Below are 12,362 nucleotides of genomic sequence, written 5' to 3'. Positions count from 1 at the left end.
CATGGACATTCCTCGCGGCCACGCAGCGATGCCACTCACAGAAGCCGACTTCCTAGACTTCATCTACAACTACTTCAAAGCCGAGTACTACCCCATCCGCTCATTTTGGTCTACAGCAACTGCTTTCCCAAGACAAACCGAACGATGGATTTCCATGGGCCATGAACTCTCACCGCTTGTTGTCCGACCCGCAAACGCGCAGGCGCAAAAAGATTTGGAATCTCTGGACTACTTTACAAGAAAATGGAACCTCGATGCTGGATTCGTAAGAGGCTTGGTTATTCGGTTCGCAAAGTACGAGTTGCACGAAAGACTGGAGAAGAGGCTGTATGAATGCGCAAGACTAGACTTGATGGTGAGGAAGGCGCTGAAAGAGAAGCATTTAATCGACGCATTATGGCCGAGTCCTGCACCACGGAATATCGCGAAAGATCTGTTGCAGCAGGGTGTGCAAGCACGTCAATGGTACGGCGACATGTTCAACAAGTATTTCCGCGTCCTACAGTCTATCGACTCGTTCCAACTCCGCCCGGAAATCGATCATCACATCAAGAATAGTGGGAGGTTGATGTTGATTCCCTTTGTGGACCATCTCATATTCGGAGCCGTAGATCCTATTATACCAATCGTGGCGAAAGGAGCAGGCTATGCAAATGCTAAAGGGAGAGGGAACGACAGAAATACGCCAGGCTTCGGTGAGCCAGGGAAGTTTGAGATCAGGTTCGATGCACCGACCGAGGTCACAGATACGTATACGAAGAGCGTTGTACGGCAGTGTGAGTGTATGAAGTGTGGCACGAAGCGAGACGTACAAGTCGTAATATCAGTGGACCCGAATCCGAATGCTGGAGCGAGTGCAGGCACATCGTCTACCAGTCGACAGCGGGACACGGCGCCACCAAATTCCAGAACCGCACAGAGATACAGCCCAGGCTACCAGATGCCTAACCAGAACGACCCAGCACCTCCCCGCCAACCCCCTCGGCCACAAGCACAACCACCCCAGGAACCCTCCCCATCCCACCGTCCTTCGACACCCGACCTCAAAAAGCAATGCCCACGCTGCACCTTCCTCAACGATCCGGCCTTGACAGCCTGCGAAATGTGCGAAGCCTCCTTGCCAGAAGCCACAATTGCGAAACCGCCCAGTCCAGTGTCCAACAGAAAGGCTCCTTCGCACTCACACTCCGCATCGCACCCACCACCCAACAAGCCTCGAAGCAGAGAAGAAGCACTGCGACAAGAACAAAGACCAGGCGCACCTAATAGACACAGTCTGAGTCAAAGCCTCTTCTCCATCTTCCCATTTTCGCAGCAACAGCAGCAGGAGCATCATGCTAAGCTGCCGCCTACACAGCAGGTCGACACTTCTGCGGCTGTGAAAACAGCGCCTGCACCAAGGCAGGAGACGAGGAAAACAGAAGACCCCCGACCAGCATCGAAAGAAAGCAACAACCCACGCGTCTCTCATTCTCCACACCCACCTCCCCAAGCCGAACCATCCTCTTCCCGTCACGCAGCAACCACACCCCCAAACCGCCCCTCCACCCCCCCACTATCCAACCACCCCGAAATGGCAATGATGCCCCTCTCCCCCTCCCCACCCTCATCCTCGCATCCGCGCCCCGCACCCGCCGGTCTCCCGAGTAACCTCATGGACGACTTCGTCCCTGTGTCTCCTGCTTTTCCGCAAGACGACGAGGATGAAGATGCGGGGTGGGGGTCTATGAGTAGGGAAGAGGCAAGGGGGCAGGAGAGTAGTAGTGAGGAAGACGATGATGGTGAGGGAGGAAGTGGCAGGGGGAAGGGGATGATTGATTTGGATGCTGTGGCGAGGGAGGAGGCTGATGTTTGGGGGGATAGGGAGGATTGATTGGATATACAAGGAGGGGGTAGATGGAGATGTTGGTGTTGGATTTGGATCTGGAGCGCTATCTATCTAGTTCACTGTTTGTGTATTTATGCCTGGCGTTCAGAGTTACACATTGGATAATGCTAGGAATGAGATTACGAGGTTGAATTGAAGGGACTCTTAGTTGCGTTTGTCTATACTCCCAAACACCCATTCCCAAGCCCACGTCTCCAGCGCAATAGAAATATACGGCCAACTCCACGCTTCATGGTCTTTCATCTGCCCGCTCCATGCAATGCACCAAGCGCCCACACCTGTTGTTCGACGTCTGCGACAAGCTTTGCACATAATAGTACGCCCTGCTCTCCACACACCGGAGGAGTATGTTCAGTATACAGCTGCACGCCCATCGTAGTCGGCCCTAACGTCATCCACAAAGTCATCCTACGAGTTGAGGTAGTTCCGGACAGCGCCTTGCAGTTTCGTCGCACCCTCGCCGAGCATGTTCGTCAGGTTCTCGAGATCGTCGCCAGCGGTAAGACCGAACTTGCGGACAAAGTCCTTGGCGGCGGTTTCGAGGTCGCCGTAGTCTTCGTCGCCGACTTCGTCTTCGGGTCGGCCAAAGTATGCGTTGGAGGAAATAGCGCTCGCGCCTTCGAATCCTACATAGCGAATTAGTAAACCCAACGGAAATGATTTTACGTATGCTGCGTACCTGATAATCTCTCCTTGGCCTGCGCGGTGGCAGTAGGATCGAATGCGTTGCGTCCAAAGAATTCGTCACTGGAGATGCCCTTTTGTGTGCCAAACTTGTCTCGCGCGTACTTCTCGCCGTCATCCTGCGCAGGCTTGCCGACACTGCCGAAGCCACCCATCTTCTTCTGCGGTGCAGCCTTCTTCGCTGCACCTACCTGTCCAAAGCCCAGACGTTGTACGCCCATGCCTAACCTTTCCATATCTTGGCTGGAGCGCTCGGTCTTGGAGGTGGAGCCGAAACCACCTCGTGGCGGTGATACGGGGGTCGGGGAGACGATGGCGGATGCTTCGGGGGCTTTCGACTTGGTGGCCGCTGCGGCCTCAGCGGCTTCGGCTTCGGGATCGTAGCCCAACTTCTCAATGCGCTCAGCCTCTTCACGGGCCTTTCGCTCTGCCTCCTCAAAGTCTAGGCCTCCATCTGCGGCAACCACTTTCTTCGCTCCGAGACCCTTCTTTTTGGCACCCAGAATGTTCTTCTTCGGCGCAGCGCCTGCGGTTGTCTTTCGTACGGCTGCGGGCTTTGCAGCGGGTGTACTCGATTCACCGCCAACGAGTGGCGACTTGGGACGGTCTGTTCCATTGCCGTTGGCGCCAGGCTTCAGGAAGGGTGATCCTCCAACCTTGGGTGTACCGGTACGCGAGGGTGGGTTCGACGGGCGCTTGATAGCGGGCTTGTCCCATGAGGAGAAGAAGTCGTCTTCGTCGTTGGCTGGCGTGTTGGTGCCGTCGGTGCCAACCTCGGGTACATCTGTAATGACGACCTCGTTGGGGTATCTGCATACATTGATTAGCCTAGTTTACCGTGTAAGACAAGTTCTGCTTACATCCTGGCGTCCGCGGCGCAGCGCCTAGTCAGCTCCTCCTTGTACTTGGTGGCGGCATTGCTGGTGTATTTGGCCTTGTGGTCTTTACTCGCAAGCGCAGCAGAGCCTCCGTGCGACTGGAAGTACTTGGTAGCGCTTTCGTTACCGCCCACTTTCATGATCCGTAATTGATCCCATTGCCAGACTACCCTCAATCAGTATGTGCATTGTATAGCCACGAGACTCGGGGTGAACGTACTGTCGAGGTTGGTGGATCGTACGAAGGAGATGTGGACACCCATGTTACGATGGTTGGACGAGCAGTCGAGGCACAGGTAGATGCCAAAGGGTACGGAACTCCATGTTGGGTTCTTTGCGCCGCAGTCGAAGCATATCTGGGGATGTGTTAGGCATTGACCGAGTACCTGTCTAGTTGCAAGACGTACCTTGTTCGCGGGCTTCGACTTCAATTTGGTAAAGATGTTCTGCGACTCGGTCTTGGTGGCGAGGGCAGCCATGGTGGGAGTGGGTAGGAATGGTGCGGGTTGGCGGTAAAGGAGTCGAGCTGTGGTGGGGATAATTTGGGTTGCGGCGCTCGGGAATGCTAGGGTGTCGTTTCCAGGAAGCCGCGTTCTTGACACGTGATACGCGCGATTGCAGGTGCAGGTGCCAGGTGGTACCTCGATGTCGCAACTTCAATTTCTACTTTCGCTTTCACCTGGTATCTCCTACTCCACATATTGCGCTCAAGCCTACGTTTTTATAGAAGATTTCGCCTAGACTATATCCGTGGTTAGGACGCCTCCCGAGGTCAGAACCATGGTTACTCGGTGCTACGCGCTCACTCCGCGCGCCTGAACTCGATCGCTACACTGTAGACACGGAGCTGAGCTGCCGTTGGCGACTACAAAACCTTCACTATTCTTGCGCTAGTCTATGCTCGAAGGATGACATAGGCTTCGGACGTCGTCTTCCTATCTCCCTATCTTCCCGTCCCACGACCTGACGCGACAGCACAAGTGGGGTATGCATATACATATGATGGCATGCCTCACCTGCCCCCAAGTAGCAGCTTGGGTCTATTGCATACTCACATATCAACTTTCATAGACTACAGACTACAGCATCCCGCAACTCCCCACCATGACCTCCCTCCAAACCGTCCCCGCCCGCCGCGGAGCAGCCACCCTCGTCAAAGCCGGGCAGAAGATAAAGATAACAAACACGTACGGGAACCAAGTCGTCGATACCTGGGCTCTCGCGCTCCCTTCCTCCACCCTTTCCACCGCGTCCTCAAAAGTCGAAGCAGCACTCTACCCAAACGCGACCTCCGACTCCCCGTCCAAGTACTCTGCTACTGCGAACGCTGCTGCCAGCGCGCCCGAATACATGTCCATGTGCCACTGCCGGGCCACACTTATAAAAGTGACGCCGGCAGTGGGTGATGTAATGGTCAGTCAGAAGAGGGCGCCTATGGTCAAGCTGGTGGAAGATACAAGTCCAGGCGTACACGACACTTTGGTCGCGGCGTGTGATCGATGGCGGTACAGTGAGCTGGGCGTGAATGGATACCATGAGTCTTGCACAGACAACTTCTGGGATGCTCTGCACGCGCTGAGCACGTCTTCGTTCCTCACGGCTGAGTATAAGGAAGCTCTTGAAGGCTTGCAAGTCAAGATGGGGTACAAAGTCCCGGACCCGTTCAATTTGTTTATGAACATTCCCATTACGCAGGAAGGTGAGGGAGCGAAGAGAGGCATTAGTTTCGAAGAGCCGAAGACGAAAGCTGGAGACTATGTGGTTTTGGAGGCGCTTCGGGATGTGGTTGTTGTGATGAGTGCGTGCCCTCAGGATGTTCTTACGATTAATGGGAAGAATCCTGTGGATGCTCATTATCAGGTCCTGGACTGAATCATCAAGGATGAGTGAGTCGTACGATAGAGCCATCGACATTCGTAGATAAATTAGATCTAACGCTACCTGAGTTCATCTCAGATACGAGAACAAAGAATTTGGTCCAGCCGATTCTAAACTGACGAAGAACGTGAACAGTAGGCAGCCTGCTATAGTCCCCAATCTGCATGTCCAATACACTGTTCGCACTAATTTGCTCCTTTTTGTCTCCTCTCTGGATAGCCATCGTCTTACGTCAGGCCACCTACCGACCATCAGAGCTGCTAGATACCATGTTGCCAAGTGGATGAGAGAGGCCAGTGGTAAGATGGCTAGAATCCAGATGACGAAGAGTCTACTTCGTAGAATTGAAGAGATGCCCAAGATATCTGCTAAGCGCGTGAGAAAGAAGAGCGCAACGGTACCGACCATGATGACTTGGGAGACCAGGAGAATGAGGTGGTCATGATACCAGGAGTATGAGGAGAAACTGTCGTAGGGGTATGTTGGAAGGTTAACAAGCCGACTGCAGTTCTGAGTATCGAATGGGTCTGAGTCTACGATACTCGGATCCTCTGCCTCTTCGGTCGCCGCCGTTCCAGGCGGGCAGGATATGTCCTCGTCAGCTCGGATGGTCTCTTGAGCTTTTGCATCGTCGTCAAGGTACGCCTGGGCCATGGACAGAAGTGGTAGCAGGAGCAAGATCAACGGCAAAGTCTGACCGAACCCCCAGGAGTTCTCCTCAGATACCTTCTGGTTGAGTGTGAAGTTGTAGCCATCATAGTTCCATGAGGCTGCGGCGCGTGTATCCCACACTTTGATGGTTCCCCAAGCCATTGCGAATGTCAACCAGAGGATCTCCAGTAGCATGGACTCAGAGACGTCGTAGATGGCTCGGGCGATGATGAAGCTGGCGTATGAGAGTAGGTATGGTGCGTGCCAGATGTAGGCCTGGGCTGTAGGAGGTAATGTCTTGCTCTCCAGGAAGCTGAGGAACTGTTTGAGCTTCGTTCCAGGTAACGTCCGAAGGCATGTGCGGGATACGTCTCCGCCTCGATCGAGTAGCTGTATACCACACCGAACAAAAGATACACCAACGATAACCACAGAGAATATCATAGACCAAATCTTAGGACCCCGCCGCAACAACGAGCGCATACCAAGCTCCTTGTAGAAACATATAGCGCTCAGACTAGGGTAGAACCCTTCCCCATCATCAGGATATTCATTAAGCCACATCCTCGACCCCGTCGGAAGCAAAGCCGTGATCAAAAGAGAAGCAAGGAGAACCATAAAGACCAGTCTGACGAGTCTCATACTCTTGTTGGTCTGGGAGCAACCTTCGAGGAAGGCCGTAGCGGAGACAAAAGCAAAGCTCGCGAACCACGAAATAAAGACCATCATCTGCCAGTGGTACGCAGAGATGCCACATTTTAGTTGCGAGTAGCCGGCGATGAGAATCGCGGTGCCAGTGACCAGGTTCAGGTCGCTGAGGATTAGGACAGACTTTTCGATAGCGTACTGGAAGCGTCGGCTGGGGGTCCATGAGAAGATACGTGAGCGTATAAAGGTGAGGATTCTGTGGTCGACTGCATTGATGTGGGTGTTTTCTGTGCTCTTTGTTTGGTGGACGTTGTGTACAGTGATGTAGTGGATGATGAGCAGAAGTAATGTGAGATATGCTGAAATCGAGAAACCGAGAATGACCTGTTGTGTACCGGAGTTAGGCGGAGTGATACACATTGAGTCCTAATACTCACACCGATGCCTGAGAGATCTGAATCTGGCAAGAGAGGTGGCACATTACTGAGGTTTGTCAAATTAGTTGAAGAGAGCCACGCGCAGCTCGGTAACTGGCAGCGGGTGACAGCCTCTTTCACCGTGGTGTTCATCATGAATTCATCTAAACATGATCGAGATGGTAGAATAAGAAAGAGAAGCTGGACACTCCGACGCGAAAGGTATCGCTCGCGCCATCAGCCGCTCCATATGTTACTGCCCTGGGAACTGGCCGGCGGTCAATACTAGTCGCGCCGAGGTATGCATGTATTCATAGTTGTCAGTTGTTCCCAAATTAGTGCGGATCTGTTAGATACATAGGATCGCCGAGTTCTGCAGATCGAATTCATTGCGTGGTCTTGAGAAACATATCCGGAAGTTGAGCCATGGTGTTGTAAGGCGCGTGATGGATGGGTGCAACTGCCCGGACAAACGACGCTAGCAATGGATGCGGGACTAGCGCGGCGGCGAGGCGAACGATTTTCCCCACCGGTATCGATAGCGTCGTGAACTTTTTTGCCCTGAAGTCTCTCCAACGCGCAGACGGCTCTACACGACATCAACACCCGCAGTCGCCAAAATGAAGACCCAGTGGAAGGATATCCCCGCTGTTCCCACGAGCCAGGAGTTTCTGGACATCGTGCTTTCCAGGACCCAGAGGAGGTAGGTGCCTTCCTCGACACAATTGCGCAAAGCGCCTTCCCTCTACCGCCCTGCGCTTTGCGACTCTGCAGGCGCAATGCATGTCGCATAGGAGATGACAAAGCTGACTGAACCCCAGATTGCCGACACAGATTCGTGCTGGATTCAAGATCAGCAGAATTCGAGCCTTCTACACGCGAAAAGTCAAGTACACCTCCGAAACCTTTACCGAGCGCCTCTCCACCACCATCGAGGCTTTCCCGCGCCTCGCCGACATCCACCCGTTCCACCGCGATTTGCTCAACACCCTATACGATGCGGACCACTTCCGCATTGCGCTTGGTCAGCTTTCGACCGCAAAGTCGCTGATCGAGACGGTTGCGCGCGACTATGTCCGTCTTCTCAAGTACGGACAGTCTCTCTTCCAGTGCAAGCAGCTGAAGAGGGCCGCGCTGGGTCGTATGGCCACCATTTGCAAGAGGTTAAAGGACCCTCTCGTCTACCTTGAGCAGGTTAGGCAGCATTTGGGTCGTCTTCCGTCCATCGACCCTAACACCCGCACACTCGTCATCTCCGGCTTCCCCAACGTCGGCAAGTCTTCATTCTTGAAGTCCATCTCAAGGGCCGACGTTGAAGTACAGCCCTATGCCTTCACCACCAAGAGTTTGTACGTCGGACATTTCGACTACAAGATGCTCCGGTTCCAGGCCGTTGACACTCCCGGTATCTTGGATCACGCACTCGAGGACATGAACACCATCGAACATCAGTCTATCTGCGCCATTGCCCATCTCCGCGCCCACATTCTCTACTTTATGGACCTCAGCGAGCAGTGCGGTTACTCCGTTGCCTCGCAAATCGCTTTGTTCAACAACATCAAGCCTCTGTTCGCCAACAAGCTGATCTCCATCGTCATCAACAAGATCGATCTCATGCGCCCGAACCAGCTTGACCCCGAGACACAGGAACAGCTACAGGGTATGCTCAAGTCTGGCGAGGTTGAGATGCTCGAGCTCTCTTGCAACACGACTGAGGGTGTCATGGCTGTGCGAAACTCGGTCTGCGATCGCTTGATTGCTGCCCGTAACGCCGAGAAGCTCAAGGCCGGTACCAACAGCGCCGGCGAGCCTTCTGGCCGTCTCGGTGAGCTGCTTCGCCGTATCCACGTTGCCCAGCCGTTGGGCGGCGTTACTCGCGAGACTTCCATCCCAGAGGCTGTACTCAACAAGAAGAAGTACGACAAGGAAGACCCTGACAGGCCACTCCTGGAGCGTGATTTGGAAGAGGCAGACGGTGGCGCTGGTGTGTACAACATCGATCTCCGCAAGAACTACATGCTCGAGAACGACGAGTGGAAACACGACCGCATTCCTGAGGTCTTCAAGGGCCAGAACGTCTACGACTTCATCGACCCTGACATCGAGGCCAAGCTTGCTGCGCTCGAAGCTGAAGAGGAGAAGCTGGAGGGTGAGGGCTTCTACGATTCCGACGACGACCTTGAAGACGCAGAGGAAGCGGACATCAGGTACAAGGCAGAGCTCATCCGTGAGAAGAGGCAACTCATCCGGAACGAGGCCAAGATGCGCAAGAGTCTCAAGAACAGGGCTGTCATTCCCAGGACCAAGAAGGCCATGCAAATGTCAAAGATGGAGACACATCTGGAGAGTCTCGGCTACGATCCCTCAGCGGCTGTCGAGCGTACAACTGCAAAGGCAGAGGCGCGAGGCCGCAGCTTGGCTCGTGGAAGATCAGAGGCTCCTGGTGGCGATGCTATGGAGGTCGATACGCCTGGTGCTGCTATGCTTGCGCGTGCTAAGAGCCGAGGCCGCAGCCAGAGCACCAACAGGAGGAATGATGGTGTTACAAATGAGGTTGCCGCTTCCAAGGCTGAGAGGCTGCAGAAGTTGTCGCAGCAGAAGATGAACAGGATGGCCAGACAGGGTGAGGCCGACAGGCACCAGACTGGTTCTTTGATCAAGCATTTGGTAAGTTTACTTCCGAACCTTCTACCTTTCAGCACAATTGCTAACAGTTATCTAGACTGCAGGAAAGCGTGGTATCGGAAAGACCAGCCACAGATAAGCGTGGAGTCTTATGCGTTCTTGCATTGCGTGTTTGCAGGTGGGAAAAATCATGGCTGGCGTTTGGGATGCATTAGATACCAACTCGCTGTCGATGAAAGCAGCGTGGTAATGCAATACTTCTTTCCATCACTACCCTATCTCGAGCGAAGTGACCGCGCAATATTTCGTTGAAGTTGGTGATGCCCAGCACAAGCCTGCTGCACCCTCGTGGTGGTGGACTCCTGCAGGGCGAAAATAGCATGACCCAGCGCTCAGCCTTGTTACGCCCTGCCAAGGCCTTTTGCTTACCTATCCTTCAGAGCGTGCCACGAAATCCTTCAGTCTCGTCTCGCGTGCGGGCGCGTCGAGTCATCACTCACCAACCTCCTCTTTCCATCTCCCAGATCCCGTTCGTTGGGAGTTTTGCGCTATCGGTGTTAGTGCATGCCAAGAGTACCTAGGTAATCCAAGCGTTCCGGTTGAGTCGCTCCGCATCCGCTGCAGCGACTGAATCCTTACCCTCGCGCTATGCCATTCCACTGCGCGATTGTCTTATGGCGTTCTATCGGAACACAAGTGATCGCCTTATCACAGGTGGCTTCTGTCGTCTTTTCCCACAGACCGTACAAATCCCAAGCGCTGGAAGTTTCTGCTCAAATCCGGCTCGTTCTCTGGCTTCCTACTCAACGGACGAGTCCGCTAAGCTATTTGAATACACATCAGGGCGATGGATGTTTGTCAAACCCTTCTATCAAAGCCATTGCTCATATTGACTATGGACTGAAGTTGGAATGATGCCTCGAAGCACTCGGAACGAAGACGTGACTTCGATGTATCGGAGTTCAAGCGCTTGGCGGCCGCAGCTGTCAATCAAAACGTAGAAGACGTGACTTCCTTCGAAAAACTAGCTGAAGGGGGTTTCAACCGAACCTTTCTGATCACGATGCGTGACGGCTTCCAGTTTATTGGACGCATCCCTTATCCGGTTACAGAGCCGAAGCACCTGGTCGTAGCCAGCGAAGTCGCGACGATGGACTTTCTCCGTTTACATGGTATACCTGTCCCCAAGATCTACAGCTACTCAGCTACAGCGGAGAACGCTGCTGGTACCGAATTCATTTTCATGGAGTTCATCCGGGGCACGAACTTGGGTGATGTATGGTATAACCTGCCTGAAAGGGCTAGGATTACTGTTGTCGCTAAACTTGTAGAGCTGGAGTCGAAACTGTTTGCTCTTGAGTTTCCGGCAAGCGGCAGTCTGTATCACACTAAGGATCTGCCAGATGGATTCAGTAAAGTCGATGTTCCCATCGCTAAATTTGACCGCGATGGCGACTTTTGCATTGGCCCGGATACAACGCTCCGCATGTGGTATGGGAAGCGGGGCGATATCCAGATTCATCGCGGACCATGTACGTGCTAGCTCTTCCCTTCACTCAGTCAGCTCCGCTATCCTATCGATAATCTGCTGCAAAATACCTCATTCTCTTCCAGCAATCTCAGCTAATACTTCCGAAGATACAGAACCAGCAGCGGCACTCGTCGCCGGAGCCAAGAAAGAGATCGCATATCTGACGAAGTTCGGCCGTCCGCTTCACCCCTTCCAACATATGTGGCGAGAGATCTACAACTATCAAAAGCAATCACCCTCGGATCATCTTGACAGCCTGGAGAAATACCTACAAATTGCGCCTTATCTCATTCCGCATGACAACGAAGTTCTTGCCCGGCCGACACTACGACATCCCGATCTGCAACCAAACAATATAATCGTCTCGGATAAACTTGAGATCACGAGTCTACTTGACTGGCAACACTGCGCGATACGCCCGCTTTTCCTGCAGTGCGGTATCCCAAATAGCCTCCAGAATTACGGTGACGCCGTTTCAGAATCGCTTGAAGTGCCCGAATTACCACCCAATTTTGACGACTTAGGCGAGAGGGAACAATTCGAGCAGGCCGTGCTCCTACGACGGCGTCAACTGCACTACTACTATATTGCAAAGACTGCACAGCTAAACTCGGTTCATTACGACGCCCTAGCCCACGACTTCAGCGTCGTGAGGCGAAAACTCTTTGATCACGCGAGTGAACCTTGGGAAGGCGATAATGTGACACTGAAAGCGGACCTCATCTATCTAACGGAGAACTGGTCGAGTATTACTGCCCCACAATCGAGCGCAAGAGGCGATTCGAAGGTTCCTTGCCCGATTTCTTTCACAGAAAACGAGGTAGCCGAGTGTGAGCGTCTGCATTCTGCGCAGGTTGAAGCCGACGAGCAGCTCCAGACCTGTAGGGATGTTGTTGGCATCGGCCCGGAGGGTTGGGTACCCTTAGAACAATACGAAGAGACTAGACAGCGTGCACGAAAGCTCAAGGCCGCCGCGCTTGAGGCAGCTGAGTCGAACGAAGAACGAACGAGGCTCGAAGAGCATTGGATCTTTGGCGATTTCGATGAAGAGGAGTATTCGTGACCAATCAAGACTGCTGGAAGTTTTGCTCCTTTCCGAGCGACGTCTAATGGCGCTACCTAGGTGGGCAAGGACGCGTTGTCACGGCGCGAAGCACACCCGA

The 12,362-nt window shown here is 53.5% G+C and overlaps 6 protein-coding genes across 6 annotated transcripts; 4 read left to right on the top strand and 2 right to left on the bottom strand.

The window, feature by feature from the left end:
• Window position 1: 1 nt before the first annotated feature.
• Window positions 2-1,873, top strand: J4E85_008416 (uncharacterized protein; the record flags this gene model as incomplete). The annotated part of the gene is made up of 1 exon (XM_051472642.1): window positions 2-1,873. One exon carries the CDS (start codon window positions 2-4, stop codon window positions 1,871-1,873), a length of 1,872 nt encoding a protein of 623 aa, XP_051323463.1.
• A 423-nt stretch (window positions 1,874-2,296) lies between these two features.
• Window positions 2,297-3,929, bottom strand: J4E85_008415 (uncharacterized protein; the record flags this gene model as incomplete). Its single annotated transcript, XM_051472641.1, has 5 exons — window positions 2,297-2,514; window positions 2,568-3,382; window positions 3,433-3,616; window positions 3,671-3,806; window positions 3,858-3,929. 5 exons carry the CDS (start codon window positions 3,927-3,929, stop codon window positions 2,297-2,299), a joined length of 1,425 nt encoding a protein of 474 aa, XP_051323462.1.
• Window positions 3,930-4,554: 625 nt separating this feature from the next.
• On the top strand, window positions 4,555-5,322 carry J4E85_008414 (uncharacterized protein; the record flags this gene model as incomplete). The annotated part of the gene is made up of 1 exon (XM_051472640.1): window positions 4,555-5,322. The coding sequence occupies one exon, from the start codon at window positions 4,555-4,557 to the stop codon at window positions 5,320-5,322; it is 768 nt and encodes a 255-aa protein (XP_051323461.1).
• Window positions 5,323-5,474: 152 nt separating this feature from the next.
• Window positions 5,475-7,047, bottom strand: J4E85_008413 (uncharacterized protein; the record flags this gene model as incomplete). The annotated part of the gene is made up of 2 exons (XM_051472639.1): window positions 5,475-5,488; window positions 5,574-7,047. The coding sequence occupies 2 exons, from the start codon at window positions 7,045-7,047 to the stop codon at window positions 5,475-5,477; spliced, it is 1,488 nt and encodes a 495-aa protein (XP_051323460.1).
• Window positions 7,048-7,663: 616 nt separating this feature from the next.
• On the top strand, window positions 7,664-9,807 carry NOG1 (Nucleolar GTP-binding protein 1; the record flags this gene model as incomplete). The annotated part of the gene is made up of 3 exons (XM_051472638.1): window positions 7,664-7,746; window positions 7,865-9,710; window positions 9,766-9,807. The coding sequence occupies 3 exons, from the start codon at window positions 7,664-7,666 to the stop codon at window positions 9,805-9,807; spliced, it is 1,971 nt and encodes a 656-aa protein (XP_051323459.1).
• Window positions 9,808-10,731: 924 nt separating this feature from the next.
• Window positions 10,732-12,262, top strand: J4E85_008411 (uncharacterized protein; the record flags this gene model as incomplete). The annotated part of the gene is made up of 2 exons (XM_051472637.1): window positions 10,732-11,200; window positions 11,307-12,262. 2 exons carry the CDS (start codon window positions 10,732-10,734, stop codon window positions 12,260-12,262), a joined length of 1,425 nt encoding a protein of 474 aa, XP_051323458.1.
• Window positions 12,263-12,362: the final 100 nt, after the last annotated feature.

The sequence above is a fragment of the Alternaria conjuncta genome, assembly GCF_024043145.1.
Source record: "Alternaria conjuncta strain BMP 0040 chromosome Unknown scaffold_13, whole genome shotgun sequence".
Taxonomy (NCBI): domain Eukaryota; kingdom Fungi; phylum Ascomycota; class Dothideomycetes; order Pleosporales; family Pleosporaceae; genus Alternaria; species Alternaria conjuncta.
The sequence above is the reverse complement of the archived record's forward strand: the minus strand, read 5'-3'. Positions and strand labels throughout refer to the sequence as shown.